The sequence below is a fragment of the Aspergillus luchuensis genome, chromosome 2 (genome assembly GCF_016861625.1).
Source record: "Aspergillus luchuensis IFO 4308 DNA, chromosome 2, nearly complete sequence".
In the NCBI taxonomy this organism is placed as follows: domain Eukaryota; kingdom Fungi; phylum Ascomycota; class Eurotiomycetes; order Eurotiales; family Aspergillaceae; genus Aspergillus; species Aspergillus luchuensis.
This window is the reverse complement of record NC_054850.1, coordinates 930,544-953,295: the sequence shown is the minus strand read 5'-3', so window position 1 is coordinate 953,295 and position 22,752 is coordinate 930,544. Positions and strand designations below refer to the sequence as shown.

Here is a 22,752-nt window from a genome sequence, read left to right as displayed (position 1 = left end):
TAGATTATAATTATCTAAGTTAAATAGTACTTCTTACAGTAGAATGGTTAATAGCCAATATATATAAAAAAAGAAAATTCTTAATAATATAATTAGTAAATTCTTTGATTATATTTTTTGCTTTATTCTTCTTGTCTGGACTCTAAGATATAAAATTATTAAAGAATATCAAGATAATTATAATATCAGAATTAATTAAATCAGCAGGCTGTGAATATAGATTTTTATATATTAATAAAAAAAAGAATATTAAAAATATATTCTTAATTATTATATATTTATATATGGCCTTAATAAGTACCGCTAGCTTGTAATTTTTTTATATATTTTTTTCAGAATTATAACACTGAATTAAGACCTGAAGAAGATTAGCTGCTGATTAACTTTAGTAAAATAATAATAAAAAAGATTTTAAGAAGTTCAGGACTTTTTCTAAAGATAACTGGTATTAATATAAAGGATATAAAGATATTATTAATAAGCCTAATCTATTATATAAGATATGTAGAGGAAGTTAACCAAGAATATTTCTATAATATATCTCAAGTCATGTGGTTAGAAGATTATTAAGTTCTTATTAAATTAAGAACTGTTAAAAAATTAATTATTTATATATCTGCTAGTTCTATTTAAGACTGTATTATTATTAGTTTATATAATAAATCTTGGATAACTGTAATAATATATATATATATTCTAGTAGTTAATTAGGCTAGTAACAGGTTAAATTATAGAATAATATAATTAATTTAATATATTTTAATTTTAGTTATATCTGTATTAGTTAGCTCAATCTTTAATATTATTAATAAACTGGTATGTGATATTAATTATTATCTCTTACTTAATAAAGAAGTCTGGGTCTTTTTTTAAAATTTGTTAAAGATCTAATCTATTTTTTAATACTATATTATATACTTTTTTAATATAATTTCTATAAATTTCATAGCTAACACGTGATAAGTACTAATTAGTATATTTCTTTATTATATTATCTAAGAATCCAGGAATATTAATAGAGTTAATATAATTAGAACTTGAGCTTAATTACTCAGCTGTAATAGATCTATCTATTAAGCTTTACAATGACTGCGTGAGGAGGATATTAATATTAATTAATAAATAAATTAATTTACTTATAGAATGCTTTGGATTCTTTTATTTTTTAAACCGCAGTGTCTTTTTTATATAAAGTTATTCATGGATATTATCAGGAATATTATTATATATATTTAAAATATTTTTATTCTTAATATATTTGACAAGTCTTCTCAGATAATATATTCTAAGTTTATAATATTTTTTTTAACAGAATCTAGCTAGTAATACTGTTCTTTATAGCGGTAGAGTAACTCAGGATAATATATTATTTAATATACTTTCTGTTAATATAGATATTATCTAGAAGCCTGTTCAGTATTAATCTAGATATCTTATTCTGTAAGTATTTTTCTAGTTATTAATAATTTTTCTTTTTTATTTATATTCTGTAAAAGAGGAGGGCCACTATTCTTTATATAATTTATAGATATAAAAAGTTTAAATTTCTTATTAATATAAAACAGATTTCTTTATATTAAGAGCTGTTTCTCTATAGATTTCTAATTAATATTAGTACTGTTAAAATATTTATTCAGATTAGATTATCCATGTTTATTTACAGATATTTTAATTATAGTATCATCTAATCTTATATATTAATTATAATATATTTTTTGATATATAATATTTTTAGTATCCTGTATTATCTTTGTCTAGTATAAACTAGGTGTTATAGTTAAGTTCTGTTTAATATTCTTTAATATAGTTCAGTTATTCAGAGTTACCTTTTACTTAATAGTATAATAAATATAAGATTTTTCTTTATATTACCTTGTAGTCCTTTCTTCAGGTTTCTAGAAGAAATCTAGATAATTAGGCTGAAATTAATATAAGGAAGTATAAAGTTTATTAAGTATATATTCAGGTAATAGATAAAATACAGATAATATATAATCTTTATTAAAGTTACTAGGAATAAGAATATATAATAGAGTTTATATCTATGGATTAGGTAACTGAAGTTGAGAGATATTATTATTATAATAAAAATTAAATATTATTTTTTTAAGATAGTAGATATTACTGAGAAGCCTAGTATTAAAATTATTATATATTAGTTTATATTATATAAATATCTTAGTAAGAATATCTATAAGAGAAGAAGTACAGCTAATAAAATCAGTAAAATAATTAGGTTTATAGATAATAAACTAAGATAAGTATAGTATTATAATTCTACCCGTCTTGGTTAATCTGGTAAGGTTAAAAAGGATTAAACTATAGTTTAATATAAATAAAAAAAATATTAATAGTTTGTAAGAGATATAAGACATATGCTTTATTATGTTTAATATATTTATAATATAGAAGCTTCCAGCTACTGTAGATTATTAATATAAACTTAATATATTATTTTTATAATCTTACTGTTCAATACAGTACAATTAAAATTTCTGGAATATTAATATTATAGTTATTTTTTATATATAGACTAGCACACTTGGTATTAGGATTTAAAATATAATTAAAAAGTATTAGAGAGAATAACAGTAGTAATAATTCTAATTATAACTAAGATTATGTCTGTATAATATATATATATAAGATATATAAGTTTTAGTAATATAATATAAAAGTATTATATAGTACTGTATTATAAAAATATATTAATTCAGATTTTTTCCTATAATAGACTAGCATGCTTGGCATTAAGATTCAAAAAATAATTAAAAAGTATAAGGGGATGACAGTAGTAATAACTTTAATTATAGTATATTAGGAACGCTGATAAGCCTGGTAAATATAAAATTCTAATATATAAAGTTATATAATTTAGTTTATAAGTTACTTATATAGAACTAATAGAGAGAGATATTCAGAGAGCTTCTTTAACTAGCTTTGAATTTTAATACTAAAGTATATTTATTGGTTTTTCCCTAAAAGATAAGATCATGAATAAAGAAATAGTAAACAGTTTCTGGTTAATTTTATTCTGTAATTTATATATCTAAGGCGTAGTTAATTCTTCCTGTTAACTTATGTAATATATTAGAAGAAATTGCTATGTCAGCTTCATAAATTAAAGCAGGGTATTTAGGTAAGATTTATTAGGATTCAGGCGGGAAGGCTGAGTGTTCAGGTAAAGAAAGGTGAATAAAGTAAAGGAAAAGTGGTATAGAAACTAAGCTTAATAAATTATAAAAAAAGAGTGAACACTGATATATAATAGAAGAGATTTGCTGGTGGTTACCTACCTAACTACTAATCTCCCGGCGTGTGGCTTAAGTACAGCTGAGCGGACGGGAAGCCCTGTTTTCCACACCCTGTGGTCGTATGTGCTTGATATACGTTATGGTTGGATTATATCATGCAATATGGTTTAATACAAGAAGAGCACAATGAGAAGTTACAACTACCACCCACTGTATTTTATTTGCGTGAGGGGTGAAGCCCCATCGGTCGAGGAACGAATGCGGAAATTTAGCACGAATGCTAGCATAGCAGTACCTCAAACCCCTGAAATTGCACGAGCATAAACTGGACTTGACAAACACTCATCACAATACAGACGATCATGATTTACTTATTGCACCAGGCTTTTCCGGTGACCAGGTTTTTTCATCGAATCGGATAGTCCATCCCGGTTCCAGTCTGCGTAAGTACTAGTGGCAGTATATGTAAAGTGCCTGCGGAACACAAAGCAATGAGATAGATGCAGAAATCATGATCATGATTTGGGATTCATCTCTTGGATAAAACATAACTAGACAGTACCATGATCCCGAGAAACTCTACCCGGACGAACAACTGACTCGGGGCGTAGGGTAAACTAGGAAGTCTATCTGACTACGGGGGGAAATGAACGGAATTGAACGGGGGACGACAGTTGATGATTTACGGACTGTTGGTAGAATTGAGTGAAATTTTACTGAACATCCAGGTAGGTAGGCGTATAGGGACGTTCAGGCACCAGAGACTAGATGGATTCTGATGATGACCTCCATTCTCTGTGTTCGCATGTCGTAATCTCTTCTTTCAATATTATTATATACTGGGGTTTTATACAAATATGAAGCTAATTGCATTAAGGTTCTGATGATGTCCTCGAGTTAACAAGGATCTATCACCCCGGGAAGGGGAGGCCTGATACATATTTCAATCGAAGAAAGTGCCATCCCGTCAGGCATGCCAAACTACAGAGTACTAAATCTAACACGAGGGAGAACTCCCCCTCCAACTAACGTTAAACCGCATAGTCTTACAAAAGCCTCTAGCAGCGGAAACGATCTACAATCGCGGCACCTTACCCTACACAGTAGCTTGTTTCCGAGACTTATGCATACATGCCGACCATCAACATTATTCGCCAAAAAGTATATCGTACAGTCAAACAGCCCGTCCGAGGGACCCATCAAAGTTCTAAGTGCATCATACACGGCACACATCTGCAACTAAAATATTATCAGTCTGCCGATCGCGACCATACCCCTCAGTCGTTTGGGATAAGTTGCCTATGCTTATGCCCAGTCCCAGTCTCAATTCAACTCTCTGAGCTATGATTTCCGACTTTTTCTATAGAGACAACGAGCTTTGAATTGGTTACAATCATGCCACCATCCAACGAATTCCGCCTCGGAGTCGACGTAGGCGGCACCTTCACTGACGTGTGCGTCTTCACTCCGAATGGGGAGCCAGTCCGCGCCAAAGTCCCCACCACGCCTAATCAAACGATCGGGATCAGACACGGGATCGCGAAGGTGCGACGCATTCTCAAGGAACGGTATGACTGGAATGGTACATTCAGGTTCATTCATCATGGTACCACGACGGCGACGAATGCCGTGTTGGAAGGCAAAGGGGCGCGGACTGCCTTGGTGGTCACGGCTGGGCATAAAGATATTCTGGCTGTGAGGCGGTCGCAAATCCCTGGGGGTCTTGGGGCTTGGCTTTACTATACCCCTCCTGAGCCGCCGGTGCCGCTGGAGAGAGTGGTTCAGTGTGTGGAAAGGATGTCGGTCGGTGGGGAGACGGTGGTGGAGGTTGATGAAGAGAGGCTGAGAAGCGATTTGCTGGAGTTGGTGGAGAGAGAGAGGCCAGAGGCGGTGGCGGTTTCGTTGCTGAGTTCGTATAGGAATCCTGCTCATGAGGAGGCTGTTGCGAAGATAATTCGAGAGGTATGTGGTCCAGGGGTGGCGGTCAATTGCTCGAGTGAAGTGTTGCGGGAGGTGGGCGAGTATGAGCGGACGGTCACGACCTGTACCAATGCTTTGGTGAAGCCGGTGATGCAGAATTACTTGCGCGAGCTGTCCGAGCAGTTGGCGTCGGAGACAAAGGCGATTCGGGTGTTGAAGAGTGATGGTGGCTTGACGAGCGTTGGCCTGGCGGGGGAATTCCCTGTGAATATCTTGATGTCTGGGCCGGCTGGAGGGGCCAAAGGCGTGGCTGATGCGGTCGCTCGAAGCACCCCGTACAAGAACCTTATCACTCTCGACATGGGAGGGACGTCGACGGACTGTGCGCTCATTTTGGAGGGGAAGCCGCGTATCCGTCGGGATACTGTGGTCGATACCCTAACGGTTCGTGCACCGGCCGTGGATATTCATACCGTTGGGGCTGGAGGTGGCTCAATCGCAACATATATGGAGGTCACTGAGACCTTGCGGGTTGGACCAGAGAGTTCTGGGGCAGTGCCAGGTCCAGCATGTTATGGAAAGGGGGGGACCGAAGCGACGGTGACCGATGCAAATCTCGTCCTGGGATACTTACCCCATACCCTATTGGGTGGTGAATTCTGTTTGGATACAGAGGCAGCAAAGACCGCGGTTCAGAAACTTGCCACCGCAATGGGACTACCTCTAAGACAGACGGCAGAGGACATAATTAACATCGTCAATGAAACAATGTATGGTGCTGTTCGATTGGTCTCTGTCGAACAGGGATATGATCCAAGAGACTTTGCACTCGTTGCGTTTGGTGGTGCTGGGCCACTGCATGCCAATGCAGTAGGAAAGCTTCTAGGTGCATGGCCAGTCATCGTACCTCCGTCTCCAGGCATCCTGTGTGCGCAGGGCGATCTGACAACCAAGTTGAGCCATGAGCAGTCCGTCACCTTCACTCGGATGGTGAGAGATACCTCGTCGGAGGAACTGCGATATCAGGTGGAAGAACTGGAAAAGCACTGCGAGCAGATAATGCGAGACTCTTGTGGTTCAGACTGGCCTATGCCAGTGGTTGCCACGTACGAGGTTGATGTCCGATACAAAGGGCAGGCCCTGACCATCACAATCAATCTCTCGCACGACGAAATCCAACTGAACGACCAGGCTTGGCGCTGTGTGTTACAAGATGCTTTCAACAAAAAGCATCAGCAGCAGTTTGGCTACTGTCTTCCTGGCTTTGAACTTGAGCTAATGCGTATCGGCGTAATACTCGAGGACGGCTCATCAGATGTGGAGCTGACAGTGGTCCCTAAGGCACAATCTAGCGAGCCTCCATCCACGGCCGTCATTGGCACGCAGGTTATAATTATTGAGGGCCGAGAGCAGCTAGCGACAGTGTGGGAGCGAGAAAAAATCACGCTCGAAGGCATCCGGGTTACAGGACCCTGTATCATCACAGAGATGGACAGCAACACACTGATTCTTCCCGGCTATTCAGGTGAGATCGATCGCCTAGGTAATATTCTCATCCTGCCAATTGCAGAGCAACCACCCCCAACAACGCAACATACCTCGGAATCAGCAGTAGAATTGATGCGCAGTAATCCGCTCATCGCAACTCTGATATCCTCTTCACTGGCATGCATTCGTGGCGAGATGGATAAGTTGATGCTCCGCTGCAGCATGTCCCCTGCTATCCGCGAGCAGCAAGATGAATTCAACGTCATCACAACTGCAGAGGGCAAGATGCTCGTGGGCCAATTCGGCAGCTTCATCAAAGAGTTCCTTGGGGTGTGGACGGGAAGTATCGAAGAAGGCGATGTTTTCATTACCAATGACACATACATGGTCAAGGGTGCTGTCAGTCACTTGAACGATGTGATTATCATCCTTCCCATCTTCCATGAGCATCGGTTGATCGGCTGGGCTTCTCAATTCGGACACTTGACCGATGTTGGCGGCATGGTTCCGGGGAGCATGTCCATCAACGCCACCTCCATCTATGATGATGGAGTCCAGATTCCATGCATCAAGCTCTACTCCCAAGGGGTGATGAACAGCGACCTGGTTGATCTGCTATGTCGAAACTCCCGCCAACCAGCGTGGTATCGATCGGATCTAACGGCTCTAGTGACGGCATGTCGCATGGCAGCAACGCGCATCTCCGAGCTGGCCACCCGCTTCGGAACCGAGGTTTATCTAGCTGCCTGTCAGGAGCTTCTGCATCGGAATCGAACTGGTCTAGCCAAGATTGTTGAGCGTCAATTTGACGATAAACTCAGCACATTTACCGACTTCGTCGACGACGACGGCCACGGCGTCGGACCCTGGGCCGTAGCATGCTCGATGCAGAAAACCAGCACCGGAGGGTTGAAGTTCGACTGGAGTGGTACTTCTCCCCAGAGTGAGCACAGCATCAACTTTTATCTCTCAGAGACCATGTTCAAGATGCTGGTAGGATACTACCTCATTGCCGCTGCCGCCCCGGGAACAGTCATCAACGACGGGTTCCACGACCTCATTGAAGTACATATCCCCGAAGGCACCGTTCTAAAGCCAGTCCGGCCCGCCCCAATTTCTTGTCGCACTCACTTCCTAGGCCGGACCATGGACGTGATCCAGGCGCTGATCGGGCAGAAGAACGATGCCTATGTGGCGGCAGCTGGGTTCAGCGACTCGCCCCATTTCTTCTACTCCGGATACTATCCCACTGGAGAATGGTATCAACTATATCAGATTGGCTTTGGTGGGGTTCCGGCTCGAGCCGCAGGCGATGGACTGGATTGTCATTGCTTGTTCCCCGCCATCAAGTCGATCCCAACGGAGAGCATCGAGCTGAATTACCCCCTTCGGATTGAGGCAAACGAGAGCGTCGCGGACAGTGGTGGCCCGGGATACTTCCGAGGAGGCAATGCACAACGAACCCTCTATCGATTCCTAGCGAGGGGAGAGATCAGTTTGCATGATGATCGGTGGTTCACAAAGCCATGGGGACTCAAAGGGGGAAAACCGGGACAGCGTTCGCGGAAGATCTTATATCGGTACTCTCGCAGTGCTGGTAGTCCAGATACGGAGACCCTGCCGTCAAAATGCGACCATGTACGTGTAGATCCGGGGGATTTGTTAGAATGGGTGACGTGGGGAGGTGGTGGATTGGGCGATCCTCTTACTAGACCCGCTGAGCGAGTTGCAATGGATGTCCGTCGGAAATTGGTGACGGTGGAGGGTGCACGCAACGGGTACGGTGTTTTGCTCGATGATGATGGGATGGTCTGTACTCTGGAAACAGAAGAATTGAGGGCAGATATGCGGAGCCTTTTAACGGATGGCATCATCTATGACCGCGGAGGCAGTCTGGACGAGCTGCAAAAGTCATGTTTACAAGAGACGGGGCAGCAAGCCCCGATCCCACTGTGGGAAACTGAGCCATATGGACCACACACGGGCCTGGAGTATGTGAAGCAGTGGTATGCCACGAAGCAGGAGGAAAGGGGGTGGGAATTGGAGTAATGCTTCATGGGTGGCAATGTCACTGCATGACAGTTCACCTGAGCTCCTTTATCATCCAGGCCTTTGCATACTTGGCCCTCAAATGCTCATAGAAGTTGTCGTATCACAGGCTGTCATTCAATAAGATTTGTATTTCCGACAAGGTCACATAGTCAACATTGTCGTAAAAGCACCCATACAGTGGCTTCATTGACTTGGATCACCACGAGTGCATCGGTCACCATCCAGCTAGGGATCGCTCTGGTCCGCTGAGACTCCAGTCTTTAGAGATCTCTGCACAATAGCGATGGGCTGGTTCATAATTCCCGGCTCAAAGCCGTGCTTTCTCCGTAGCGCATATTTTGTTTATACAATGGGTTCAAATATAGTATAGGGTCGGATGGGAGTGAGTGAATGTATTAACCTCCCTCTCATGCTTTATTAGTCTGAAAGCCTGCTCGGTAAGTTCAAATTGAGGCATTGCATTCAGACAGTCATGTTGCGTGTGGGCGACTACTGCCGCAGGCGGTGTCCCTTTCTGTGCCTGGGACAGCCTGAAATGAAAACGCCACAGCTCAACTACCACCATTTATTTATTTACCTACTATGAGCAGACGATTGGGGTTATTATTGGTATTTTCATTGCAGTTGTGAATTTCCTTACATATAGTTGGGGAGTAATCATTCTTTCCCAATGTCAGTTTACTAGCACTGTTGTTCCCGACGAACAAAAGCCCTACCCGATTATATATAACGAGTGGATGTACCGAGACTAAACCACAGTAATCTCAACTAATAGTATTCAGACAACACCCGAACGAATAATGGCTCTCTAGCTAAATAAAAAAGATCTTATATACACCCCATCTCATTCACTAACCAACCGACCCGCCCCAGAGCACCCTCCACACCAATTCTGGAATTCTTTGTCATTCCCAACCCACAGACGAGAAGGCACCAATTTAATAGAAGCTTACATATGCTAGAGTCCCATATAACCCATTGCATAGAAAGGTCTAGTACATACGACCACAGGGTGTGGAAAACAGGGCTTCCCGTCCGCTCAGCCGTACTTAAGCCACACGCCGGGAGGTTAGTAGTTGGGTGGGTGACCACCAGCGAATCCCTTCTGTTGTATGTTTTTGCTTTGATTTTTTTTCTTCATATATTTCGCTAGTGAGTATGCTTCTTGTTTCTTGTAACTTTAACTATAAGAATCGTAGGTTGGCCCGTGCCCTACTAGACGGTGCAGTCTTAGCGGTCAAGTTCATGGTTTGGTTGAACGTGGTACGTAGTAGTTGTGATGAGTCTCAATTCGCGGTGAGTCGGGGTTACTAGTATATACTATGAAGCACCCGAGAACACAGAAGCGACCGGATGGAGACATTATGCCGATATTAATTCCAGATGTAGGGTTCCAAACAGTCAGTATGCTTGGAAGCGATCAGATTAGAATATAAGTGGTACTAGGCCAGGATAGCCTCGACCAACGCCTAGCGAGCTGCAATGCTGCCAAGCAAGGTATTTAGACATCGTGTTAGTCCTTGCAATTTGGTATTTCCCGGAAATCGACCATAGTCATTACCATGGGTATAAGCACTACTAATGAAACAAATCCTCCTGTTAAGGGCATCCGTGTACCGCCATGCTCATCAATAAATAGTATAGAGTATTCGAAAGAACTGTCCCAGCCGAGAGAAGATAAAGAATAGTAAATAGTATGAAAATAGAAAATATAAACCCCCTTCCCACAAAGCGTATAAAGCGTAAGATACCATAACCACCCAAACTCCAAGCCCCCGTCGTAGGAAAACGTCTCAAGAACTCCGAAACCAGACCCTCTATGACCAGCATGAGACTAACCGCATTACTTTTTGCCTTTCCGGATATCCCGAACTCGTGATCTTTACTCCGGAGCAGCATGATACTTCTCGGTAGCTGAGCGGAACAGTTCCTGTTGTTGCCGTAGAAGCTCCTCCTCGGACAACCCGCTTTGCTCCATCTTGCTCTGCTTCTTCTCTCGTGACTAGTGTAATCCATCCATGTCAGCGGGACAATACCACAAATTGAGGAAGCGTGTCAGCCACATACCTTCAGCTGCTCTTTATGTTCCTCCGCGACGGCAAGCACATCGGGGATGTAGTCGCTGAAACCGAGATCACGAAGGGCGCGCTCGACATGTTCGCAGGCGATAGTCTTCTTGGCTTCCTTTTCGCTGATGTCGTTGGCCTCGGAGGAGATCAAGGTGATGAATTCGACGCAGCATTCCATGAGCAGATCGCGGGCATCTTTGGAGAAAGTCTGGCCGGACGAGGGAGGTAGGATCTCGGTGATGATCTTTTGGACCGTCGCTGTATAGTTTGCGATTTAGTATATGATGTATATTCTGTTATATTTTATACTGAATCCGATGGAAACAAAGCAAGGAGCGACGGCCCCGTCGACCTCGAATGTGGTGGAGTTGATGCGACGCGACAACACGGAGGAAGGCGACATACCTTTAGGTAGCGACAAGTCGTCGTTGGCTAGTAGGAGAAGCGCGAGTTAGCTTGATGTCTTGATTTTGCGCGAGGAAAGAATCTGGAATAAAACTTACCACTGAATTCGCGATCTGACATGATGGGCGACGAGGAAGGAACTAGGCGAAACGCGCGTTCTGCACAGTGGTGGAAGTTGGCACCAGATTGGAAATGTATGTATTGTGACGGTGCGCGGGGAGCAACTGGTTGGTATAAATAGCTTGCGATTAAATCCCGGCGCGGAGGGACTCGTCACGGAACGGAAGAACCGCCCGGCAGAAACATACCGCCTCTGGGGTTTTTAATCTCGGTTCACAGCTTTTTTTCGGTTCATGATTTCTTCACTCATGCAGTGCTCTTCGCACAACAGAAAGTGAAAAATGGCTTCACTTTCCTTGTTTTGCTTGCTCAATTCTTGAAATTTCTCAAGGAACTAACTTCAATGGTATGTATTTCACCCTTTTCTCCCTTATTTGCCTTCAATTATCATGATGAACATCGTTGTCGCCCCTATCATACCATCTATGGTGACGTACACTGTCCAAGCCAAACGGACCACTGAAATATCTCTTCACTTCCGGAATATGCCAATCAGTCATTGCTTTGTACATTGCTGACTTGTTTAAAGAATCTAGGTGCAGACTCTGCAAATCGCTAATCAACGACCACACAATAACCTCGCTTCGATATCCGTAAGGTATGCGATAATAATTTTTTCTATGCGTCCACAACTTTTTTACATGATGATCACATTACATTCCATGCTAAGTATGAAGGTTCACGCCTAATGCTTCCGAAATGTAACCTGCTTTTCATCTTTCGGCTGATTTGTATTCTATTTCGCAATATGTTCTATATTGAGTCTTGTTGACGGTATATACTGACTGTCTTCATAAGAATCATCTAGTTGTAATCTACTCTTGGAACGCCTCAAGAGCCTTGTCGTTCCACCTAGTTTTATCATTAGCTTTATCCTGAAATGAAGAGATTTCAAATCACTTACGTGAAGAATTTCCCAGTAAGCTCGTTAGGAGCGTCCAACACAAGCTTGGCCATAACATGACCGGGCTGCTCTGGCTTAAGGAGCTTGCCATCCTTGTGGACCGTTGTAAACTTGGCATGCATCTGCGGCTCCAGCGTCGTAGCGTGGTCCTCACGCAGCTCCCGCTGCATCTCGGTGTCAACCATACCAGGCCGGATAGAAATCGTAGTAACCTCGGGTTCTTCCTCTCCCAAGCTCAAAGCGAGGTGGTTCATAGCCGCCTTGGTCGCACCGTAAAGAGCCCATCCTCTATAAGCCGTGACGGCAGCACCCGACGAAGTGAAGATGATTTTTCCCTTGGATTCACGGAGAGCGGGAAGACCGGCTTTGATCTGAGCAGATAGCAATATCAATGCGTTAGCTATCGAGATCCATTGATGTATCACTATCCGTCGTAAATTCGAAAACTCGCACTTACGAAAGCAGTGAGACTGATGAAGTTCACGTCGAACGCGTGCTTCCATTGCGCGAAATCGGCATCCTTGACCTTGCCTACTTGTCCGAGCATGCCGTGGTTGAGGACCATGCCGTCCAAACGGCCGAAGGACTTGAGAGCCAAATCCACGGCCTTCTGACCGAGGGAGAAATCGGCCAGGTCTCCATTGAGCACTTCGACTTGCTTGCTGTATTGCTCTTTGAGCTTCTCGAGGGGTTCGCGACTACGAGCGATCACGACAACATTGTGGGATTGGGGTGCGGTGAGGAGGTATTTCGCGATGGCGAGGCCGATTCCTGGGTGTGCGAGTGTGGTCAGTGACTGCGGGGTTGAGGTTGCGGGTAAATTAGGTTTGGAAATATTGGATGGGTTGAACAATATTACCTCGAGAGGCACCGGTAACGATAATAGTCTTGCTCGACATTGTGCTTGGTTTGTGTGACGATGGAACTGGTCTGGTTGCACAGCAAGTGGCTGAATAAATGGATGCTATGACGAGAGTGGGGGTGGATGCTCTCGTATCGGACCGGCCACTTGCCTTCCAAGAACGGACGGGCCGACGGAGGGTTTACTACGAGAGCTCATGTGCCATATCCCCCGTGCAATTGACCCTCTGACTGCGCTTCCACGTCCATTACCATTAAAGCACAGACTTACTCTATCCATCGAGTTGATCACTTTAACAAACCCATCTGCTGGAGATGTGACGTATGTGCGCGATCTGGCTCAGGTAGTAAGGACATGGAAATTGTTCTTATTCTTCAGGTGTCTAATAAATTTACAGAGTACCTGAATGATGAGCGAAATGTGTTGAGCTCTATCACCTACTCGCTGCGTAGAGTAGGTGAACTAACTGTGTTATACTGAGCAGCTGTCTGCATGAGAAACATACTTCCGATAACCTTAATTCGACAATTATGAAGGAGTTGGCGGGTTCCCCTCGACACATCAGGATACTGAGGGTTGCATAGGGAGCTATGACAATTGACCCAGCGGATGGCCAAAATAGGCCTAAACCACAATGTGAATGCTAGTATACTAAGAATAGCTGGATGCGAAGGTAATCGAAAGGTTACACTGGTTCCCTCGGAACACAACCTTGTACAAGCCTGTTTTCGTTCTGTACTTAGTATGGAGCAGCGACTCGGCAGTAGTGGTACCATCCAAGAGAATGGCATCTTGATGGGAAAAGTATCCCCTTCAGTGTTCATGTGACTAAGATATAGAATATTACTTACTATGGCAAGGAGAGTTGTGAGATCCCGCGAACTTTAGCGCTGATGAAACGAGGGGGACCGTGGGGTCTTTGTCGGCAATTTATCCGCTGTTTTATGTATGACGCTAGTCAAATCCACTGTCATAGACCTTCTAGACTTGAATAGTACCGATATTACTATAATTTCCAAGTCACACTATTTCCAGTCTTCTGACAAGTTCCTTGAAGTAATCGTTTCTTGAGAGGTTGACTTTCCCGCGGGAAAGATAAACTATGGTTGAGTGGAGCCCGTGGAAAGGGATATTAAAACATACTATAGCATCATCTTACTAGTATGTATACTCCAGTCTCTATAATTGGTTAGAAGTGGAATAATATATTCCACTGACAGACTATGATATTAAATATGTGGCTAATCAGTCCCCCGATGGCCTCCATTCAGCCACCGGCATGAATCGAAATGACTTGTATATACCACGCCTATATCCTTTAGGATCCAGAAATCAATTCCCAAATGCAAATGCCATTCAATGAACAGAGCACGTCTTAGAAAATTCTAGAATATCTGCCAAGGGCCTAAACAATCTGGAGAGAACCCACTGTATCATGAAGCCCGTGGGGTAACTATACTTTTTCCCGGTACCCTGAGTAGGGCGTATGGGTCTACCACTCAACATGAGGATAGTCTCAACTCTTGCTTCTCATGATAAGTTACAAGTAATTGAGTACAGCGCATTGAAATAATCGCACAAGCATATATTTCTTCTACAGAATGTATTTTCCATCAATTTTCAGGGGAGGGACGAAGACCCGGAAACGTCTGGCCCTCCGGAATCGGCAGGCCGTCCGAGTTCAAAACGCTATCTCTCAGCAACAACATCACGCAAGGGAACAAACTTGCTTGCTCTATCTGAAGTTCAAGATAGATACATTATCAAGATGATGCATCCTCATGCTTGTTAATACAAGGTGAACCGGCCCGGTCAACTCGGGAAGAGTGCCGGTTCGATAAGGGCAAATGGCAGCGGGCAGCGTGCACAGTTCCTCGGAAATCATCATTCAAAGGGCGTGATCCACTCTTTTCATCGAATCGACTGTCCCGGATCTACCCCGCCATGGAGTTCTGGAGATATCCACTCCCACTGCGACTTTATATAAATTTGACAGCGACCCAACTGGAGAATGTTGAGATACAAAAGTTCAGATCAAAATCCGTGTTGTGGTTGCGTAACTTGGGCGCAATCGTTACCCGAAGACCCTCATAAAAGTCATAGCCCCATTCCAACATGCCTACCGTCATTCTTGGAGGAGGTATCATTGGCTCCTCAATTGCCTACTATCTCTCTCAAAGCCAACCGCAAGAAGAAATCCATGTTATTGAATCAGCATCTGAGCTGTTCTGCTCTGCGTCTGGTTACGCTGCTGGCTTCCTAGCCAAGGATTGGTTTGCGCCTTCTCTCGCGCCATTGGGAGAGCTGTCTTTCAACCTACACGAGTCTCTTGCTGCCGAGCACGGTGGAAGGCAGAAATGGGGTTACATGAAAGGTGTGGCGCTGAGCTTAGGCTCCGTGAACAACCAAGGAGGTGCTCGTGGCGACGATTGGCTTCGTGCAGGTACAAGTCGCGCAGAGACAGCCGCAGGCACAAGTCAGTACGGGGAACCTGAGGTCCCAGATTGGGTGACACGGCAGCAGGGGGCGAAGGTAGAGCAAATCAGTGATAAGAATACCACCGGTCAAGTGTAAGGCTGATTCAATCTTTTTGCAATGAAGCAAATATACTGATGATTCTTAGTGACCCCTTGAGGTTGTGCAGGTTCCTCATGGACAGCTGCACGTCACGGGGTGTCAAGCTCCACTATCCAACAAAAGCTTCGTCGCTTGTCAGGAACGAGGCTGGGACCATCACCGGCGTCAGAATCGTGGACTTGAACACAAACTCCGAATCTACTATCCCCTGTACGAATCTGGTTGTCTGCGCTGGACCGTGGACACCGCAGGTCTTCCGTGACCTGTTCCCATTCTCCAAAGTTGCACTTCCTATATATCCACTCGCTGGATATTCTTTGGTCCTCCATTCCCCTAGACATACTCTGGAACACGAGCAGGAAAAGTATCATGGGGAGACGCATGCGTTGTTCACGACGTGGCCGCCATCCTGCGGCTTCAGCCCGGAGTTGTTCTCTCGGGAAGGAAGGGAAATCTACATTGCAGGATTGAATACCAAGACAATCCCGCTTCCGGAACGAGCGGACGACTCTCATAAGTCGATGGACCAAAAGGAGATGGATAGATTGAAGGCGGCGTCCGTTCGCCTGCTTGGAAAACTTGCAGAAGGCAAAACGGAATCGACCGACGAAACCCCGAACGTCAACGACCTGAAGATAGTCCGCGAAGGCCTTTGTTTCCGTCCTGCTTCAGATCGTGGCACACCTTTTGTGGGGAGAATTGACGACAGCTTGTTGGGCAGCGACATCAACACCAGCGCAGGAAGCAGGAAGGGTGGAGTGTTTGTTGCTTCAGGTCATGGCCCTTGGGGAATCTCACTTGCTCTTGGAACTGGCAAGGTCATTGCCGATTTGGTGGAAGGGGTCCAGCCTGCTGTAGATATCAGCGGGCTGGGGGTGAGCCGTAGAGGCTTGGAACGTATATAGTCAGCTTTGCAGCCATAAACGTACAGAGTGGCTAGATTTCCTCAATAGAATCATAATCAAGACTTTTCCTTGGCTAGTGAACTATAAACGAATAGTAATTCAACCCAAAGTTAACTAATCGCAAATAAAAAGCTGAGTAAGGTACATGCTGAATATGGAAGCCTCAGGCACCAGAAGCTTCTCCGAGATTAGTCAGCGCGGCCGCCACGAGATCGAAGCTCTCCAGAATCTGCAATCAAGAGCTGGGGAAACCACGTCGCGCTAACATATTTGCTCTGCGTTGTTGCAGCCTTCGCGTACTCTCCATCTCCTCTAGCTCTTGAACCTCTCCACCTATCCTTGTTCCTATCACCGCCCATTAAACCATCTCCGCGAACCGAGCTCGGCGCAACACGATCCACCATGGCCAACTATCTCGCCTCCATCTTCGGTACAGAGCAGGACAAGGTCAACTGCTCCTTCTACTACAAAATCGGAGCTTGCAGACATGGTGACCGCTGCTCCCGGAAGCACGTCAAGCCGTCATACTCTCAGACGATCCTGATGCCGAACATGTACCAGAATCCCGCGTACGACCCGAAGAGCAAGATGAACCCCAGTCAGCTACAGAACCACTTTGATGCTTTCTACGAGGATGTGTGGTGCGAGATGTGCAAGTATGGCGAGTTGGAGGAATTGGTTGTTTGCGATAACAACAATGACCGTAAGTCGCAACCTTTCATATATCCCTTCCCCGGATAGTAGGAAGATATAGGCTAACAATACGTCCCCTCTTTGATAGACCTCATTGGAAATGTCTACGCGCGTTTCAAATACGAAGAAGATGCCCAAGCGGCCTGCGACGCTTTGAATTCACGATGGTACGCGGCACGACCCATATATTGTGAATTATCACCGGTTACGGATTTCCGAGAAGCGTGTTGTCGGTTAAATAGCGGCGAGGGGTGTGTACGTGGTGGATTCTGCAATTTCATTCATCGGAAGGACCCCAGCAATGAGTTGGACCGGGATCTTCGTCTCAGTACGAAGAAGTGGCTGAAGGAGCGTGGCAGGGATGCGAGAAGTGTCAGCCGCAGTCCTAGTCCGGAGCCGACCCGGAGGAGGTACTAGGGAGGGGGGAGAATCTGTGATTTGGAATGTCCTTTGTGTTGTTCTATATGCGGCGTTGGGGGAGAATGACCATCATCTGTCAGCTGTATTTCTATTCTAGTTTCTTTACGCTATGATATCAACTGCATTTGCGATATCCGCAATATGGTTCTGGATTGTGTTTAGGAATGAAACCGAGTTCTTCTATATGGTAGTATACTCTATATCAATTGTATCTATGAAAAGTAATTAACGCTGCTAGAAGCTATCATCGAAGTTATAAACAAACATTGGATGCCACAAAGAACCTCCAGTCTTGGCATCCAGAACCAATAAACGCGGGGCCGCCGGCGCGTCCATCGCGTCGTCCGTCGCATCCAATTTCTTTGTCCAGTCCATCCATTCATATACTCCGCACATAAAAGAGCTACCAAAACCCCTCCAATCGACAAGGAACTCCGCAATGCACAACCTCACCATATAACCACCAAACCCACGATCTCCTCCCCCAAAATACCCCAACCAACTTCACCCAAAAATGCCCCGATACGCAGAAGACCACGAGCGCTACGATGACAGCAACCGCGCATTCCTCCAAGCCTTCATGGCGCGGTCCACCATGACCTTTCCAGAAGCAAAGCCGGTCCTGGCTGCGATATTTTCTGTCAGAGGTATTCTCCATACCATATATCTTACGCCAGAATATCAAAGGAGATCCACATCAATTACTCTAACATCAAACCCTCTACATCTAGACGACGAACAAGTCTCACCCGAAGACATAACAGAAGACGACCTCCAAACCTACATCGCAGCCGCCAACAGCGCCATATCCCCCTTCGACCTCGAAATCCGGAGCATACTACCCCAGATTGAGATCAACAACAATGACCCCGACGCACCCCCTCCCCCTGCTCCGGAACGAGTCTACGCCCTCGTCAACACAACCAGCGACGCCCTGACCCAGCTCGCGACCACCTACTCCGCCGACGAGATCGCGTTCGTGAAGCGCATCCTCGACGCCATGTTCGACACATACAACACCCGCCGCCAGGAAGCAATGGTCATAAGTAGTATGCAGGCGCTGCAGCTAGCCAAGGCAGGTGCAGGGGATGCAAATCGACGGGAATCAGGGACACAACAGCAGCAAGCGACGCAGGGAGGCGCAGCGCAGTCGTTAACGATGACGCAGGCGGAGACGATGCTGAAGCAGCTTGTCGAGCAGGGGTGGTTTGAGAAGAGTAGGAAGGGGTATTATCGGTTGAGTCCGCGGGGGTTGATGGAGTTGAGGGGGTGGTTGGTGGCGGCGTATAATGATGAGGGGATTAGGAAGATTAAGTTCTGTGCCGCGTGTCGGGATATTATTACTGCGGTGAGTTCGAAGTTCCATTCGCGTGGGAGTGTTGGCTAATGAAATTTTTTGTGTTTGTGTATAGGGCCAACGATGCGGCGACCGCGATTGTACTGGACGATTGCATGATCACTGCATGCGGAATTTCTTTCGTATGCAAAAGTCCGAGAGTTGTCCTGTGTGCAAGAGTGCCTGGCCGGGTGATAGGTTTGTTGGTGAGCGCGCTATCACTATGTCTGATCCGGCTGCGCAGAGGGCTAGACGCTCGGCTGCGAATACTCAGCAGGTGGAGGCTGGGCCTAGCACGCAGTTCACGTTGCCGGAATTGGATGTTGAAGATGAAGCGGATGGTGGTGAGGAAGAGGCTGGGGGTGATTGAAGGGGATGAGCGATGATTTTTGTTATCATCATCATACCTTAGGCTGCCTTGGAGCATGTCGCGAGGCACTCTGGACGGCCATGATGCTCTTCGGATGCAACTTCGAGGGTCGGAGACTTCGAGGACTCGGAGTCATAGGACGCAGGGTCATACCAAGATACACCTGCGAGGATCCCCCGACGGGGAGGATACTCCCTTGATGTAGTACGTTGAGGGGATCGGCTGACGCTAGTCAACGACTGGCCTGTTCACCAGTCGATCCTAGTTGAACGACCACTCAGTGTGGCCACTATCTACAGACCACCATATCTGGTATACGTCGAAGACGGCCATAATAGATGGCCACAGCTTTGAAAGAAGGGGAATATGGGCAATTTGCCTCATTAGATACCACAATCTATAAACTTGAAGCTATTCAATGTTCTCTTCTATACAGACTTCGTCATGCCAGACTACGATAAACTTGTGTTGGTTGCGACCTACTACGATAGTCTACTACCTCTAATTGCTGATCTCACATTTACTTGGATGCTTTCAAATTAAATTCAGTGGCATTACTATCATACTATCATGACTATCGTAAAGCATTAGAAACATTAGAAAACATTAGAGTATTGAGTGATATTTCACGTCCCATCATCCCCTCTTTTTGTTATTTCCTTTTTCCTTCTTTTTTCTTCTTTTAGTATTTTTTCCACCCTTTTTTGGTTTTGTAGATTCTCTTTTTTTTTTTTTTGTCTTTTCGTCTTTCTCTCTCTCCTTTCTTTCCTTTCCTTTGTTTTTCTGTTCTTTTTCCATTCGAAAAAAAAAAAAAAAAAAAAAAATAAAAATAAAATAAAATAAAATGGAAATCCCATTCCACCGTTACATCCCGAACAGCCTTCCTTCCTATCCCAACTCAACAACAAATTTCTCGCAGCAAAGCAAAGCAAGACAAATCCCGAGTCTCATACCAGAGATAACAAGAGAGCAAGCCTGAACATGACAGCATATCCACAAAACTTTCTACTGATGTAAAATTCACTTCACCAACATGTCAATATGTCATCATCTTCGTAAACACCAAGCAACAATTCCTCTCAAGCCAAAGGAAAAGCAAGAGTCTCCGAAAAAAAAGATCAAGCAACAAATTGATGTAAATTGAAGTAACCAGGCGAAGTAAAGCCAAAGGCAAGATGTTAAAGAAATTCGGTAAGGTGAGATTGAAAGATCAGTAAGGGAATAAATCATGGCAAATGAGAGAAAAAGCCAATGTCAAGTCAAAGAAAATATGTAAAACGAACCCCTCATGTAAGGCAAGATCAAAGATCAAGCAGTAAATCATGAGTCAAAATCAAGAGGCCAGAGCATCAACCTTAATCCAAAGAAAAAGCTTGGTACCCAGCCCTCAAGTCATTTAGACAGCAGAGGCATGCAACTCCGCATCACGCTGATCGACTCTCTGACGCGCCGAGATGCCGCTCATATCTCTGATATCAACATCTGCACCATAGGACAGCAAGAGATTCGCGACTCCAATACGAGCATTCCAAGCTCCATTGATACACCATCCGTCGCCGAGGAGAAGATTCAAAGGCGTGACACCATTTCCGTCCTGGGCATTCATGTCCGCCCCATAATGGAGCAAAAGTCTCACGACGTCCACGGAGACATTCGCCAGGCGATCGACGGCCCAGTGCAAGGGGGTGCGGAGGCGCGCGTTGGTCTCGGGGCTCCAGAAGGACGGGTTGCGTCTGAGATACAAATCGCTGCCGGTAGCGGTTTTCGCATTGGGGTTACTGCCCTTTTCGAGGAGGAGCTGGACGGCGGGTATAACACCTAATCTGACGGCGAGATGTAGAGCGGTCAGTCCTTCGATGGAGCTGGCCTTGATATCAACCCCGTGCTGCATGAGGAGCTGAATGATGGCCAGGCGTGTGTTCTCGTCGCTTGGGTCGGCGATATCGAAAGCGTACATCAATGGTGAGTGGCCATATTCGTCCTTCTCGTTGGCGCTCAAGCTTCGAGTTGACAGAAGGTGCTGCACCACGTCGAGGCGGAGGCCCCACACAGCGTAGTGGATAAGGGGGGTCTTGCGACTCTCGGTCGTTGGCATCGATGCGCTCTGGGAGGAGGTTGTACTGAGTGCCGTGGAAAGGTATTCAAAGGTGTCCAAATTACCGTGGCCAGCAGCATACTGGATGAGATCTGGCTCGCTATCACGCCTCATCGCGGCTTCTCCGCCACTCGTGATGACATATTTGGTCACTATTTTCACCATGTGATAACTCTGGCTTTCGATAGCGCGGGTAATGTGATCACCGGTCACCTTGGGACCCATGTTCAGAAGGAGACGGGTGACACCGATCAAGTGGGCGTTGCTGCAGGTTATACTGAGCAGTCTGTCCATTTCATCATCCCTGAAGCGGATTCCGGCCTGAATGAGAAGATGGGCGCACTTGGCAGGAGTGTTGTCTCCGGGGTTTCCAGTTCTTTCGGTAATGCCTTGGACGCTGGACGTGCAAGCTTCAGGCCGAATTGCTTCGCAGAAGGCATGTTTGAGTACATCAAACCCGTTGGGATTGGGATACATGTGGTGCTTTTTGTAGTCCAGGAGCAAGGTCAACGCCTTTGAGTACCAGAGCTTAGCGGCTAAGATGATAGATTCATCAATTCCACGGGTCGGCTTGTGCAGAAGCTGGCTGCTGGAGAAGAATTCAATGAATCTCGCCACAACTGATAGACGACCATAGCTGATGGCATCCTCAAGCGGAGTAGTCCAATATTTGAGTGTTCGAGGTGTCACGTCTTTTTTTCCATGCTGGAGGAAGAGAGATACGAGTCCAACATCACCCCTCATGGCAGCGTAGTGTAGGGGCGTGATCTCTAGCGAGCTGTTCCCTGGCCTGAAGAAGGCATGTGGACTTGCCCCGTACGTCAGCAGCATTGCCACAGTAGTAAGATCTTCAGGTGCTTCGATTATGGCCCGATGCAAAGCCATGTAACCATTCTCGTCGCGTTTGTTGGGATGATGACCCTCAGCGAGCAACGAAGTCAGATAATCATAGTTCCTCTGCCGCGCTGCTTGCAGAAACGGCAATGAGACTCTAATATCCGTGTCGTAAGAGACTTGAGTATCCAGTTCACTCGACATGATGCTTAAGAACCGATGGTTCAAGATGCCGTTTGGATGGAAACGAGGATGAAGATAGGAAAGAAGAGTGCGAGAACAGTAGAGAGAAGAGTCTTCTCCTAGCCATCTCTATTCACTCTCTTCGAACAACACATAAACAATATTCAGGCAGTATCACCAGTCTGAAGGCGGTGACGTCTGTTTGCTATATCGCTTCTGCAGTTTTGCATCTAGGGCTGGGGCTACCTTTGTGCGCGTAGTGAAT

The 22,752-nt window shown here is 45.1% G+C and overlaps 7 protein-coding genes across 7 annotated transcripts; 4 read left to right on the top strand and 3 right to left on the bottom strand.

Moving 5' to 3' along the window:
- Window positions 1-4,649: 4,649 nt before the first annotated feature.
- Window positions 4,650-8,711, top strand: AKAW2_20313A (uncharacterized protein; the record flags this gene model as incomplete). Its single annotated transcript, XM_041685012.1, has 1 exon — window positions 4,650-8,711. One exon carries the CDS (start codon window positions 4,650-4,652, stop codon window positions 8,709-8,711), a length of 4,062 nt encoding a protein of 1,353 aa, XP_041539139.1.
- A 1,885-nt stretch (window positions 8,712-10,596) lies between these two features.
- nctB (negative cofactor 2 transcription regulator complex subunit NCB2) lies at window positions 10,597-11,308 on the bottom strand (the record flags this gene model as incomplete). The annotated part of the gene is made up of 4 exons (XM_041685011.1): window positions 10,597-10,716; window positions 10,782-11,041; window positions 11,189-11,215; window positions 11,287-11,308. The coding sequence occupies 4 exons, from the start codon at window positions 11,306-11,308 to the stop codon at window positions 10,597-10,599; spliced, it is 429 nt and encodes a 142-aa protein (XP_041539138.1).
- Window positions 11,309-12,123: 815 nt separating this feature from the next.
- On the bottom strand, window positions 12,124-13,111 carry AKAW2_20311S (SDR family oxidoreductase; the record flags this gene model as incomplete). The annotated part of the gene is made up of 4 exons (XM_041685010.1): window positions 12,124-12,160; window positions 12,213-12,583; window positions 12,670-12,983; window positions 13,072-13,111. 4 exons carry the CDS (start codon window positions 13,109-13,111, stop codon window positions 12,124-12,126), a joined length of 762 nt encoding a protein of 253 aa, XP_041539137.1.
- Window positions 13,112-15,189: 2,078 nt separating this feature from the next.
- Window positions 15,190-16,556, top strand: AKAW2_20310A (NAD(P)/FAD-dependent oxidoreductase; the record flags this gene model as incomplete). Its single annotated transcript, XM_041685009.1, has 2 exons — window positions 15,190-15,644; window positions 15,698-16,556. The coding sequence occupies 2 exons, from the start codon at window positions 15,190-15,192 to the stop codon at window positions 16,554-16,556; spliced, it is 1,314 nt and encodes a 437-aa protein (XP_041539136.1).
- Window positions 16,557-16,958: 402 nt separating this feature from the next.
- On the top strand, window positions 16,959-17,666 carry AKAW2_20309A (zinc finger CCCH domain-containing RNA-binding protein; the record flags this gene model as incomplete). Its single annotated transcript, XM_041685008.1, has 2 exons — window positions 16,959-17,259; window positions 17,338-17,666. The coding sequence occupies 2 exons, from the start codon at window positions 16,959-16,961 to the stop codon at window positions 17,664-17,666; spliced, it is 630 nt and encodes a 209-aa protein (XP_041539135.1).
- A 517-nt stretch (window positions 17,667-18,183) lies between these two features.
- Window positions 18,184-19,375, top strand: AKAW2_20308A (non-structural maintenance of chromosomes element 1 family protein; the record flags this gene model as incomplete). Its single annotated transcript, XM_041685007.1, has 3 exons — window positions 18,184-18,316; window positions 18,401-19,017; window positions 19,082-19,375. 3 exons carry the CDS (start codon window positions 18,184-18,186, stop codon window positions 19,373-19,375), a joined length of 1,044 nt encoding a protein of 347 aa, XP_041539134.1.
- Window positions 19,376-20,771: 1,396 nt separating this feature from the next.
- Window positions 20,772-22,508, bottom strand: AKAW2_20307S (ankyrin repeat domain-containing protein; the record flags this gene model as incomplete). The annotated part of the gene is made up of 1 exon (XM_041685006.1): window positions 20,772-22,508. One exon carries the CDS (start codon window positions 22,506-22,508, stop codon window positions 20,772-20,774), a length of 1,737 nt encoding a protein of 578 aa, XP_041539133.1.
- Between the last annotated feature and the right edge of the window lie 244 nt (window positions 22,509-22,752).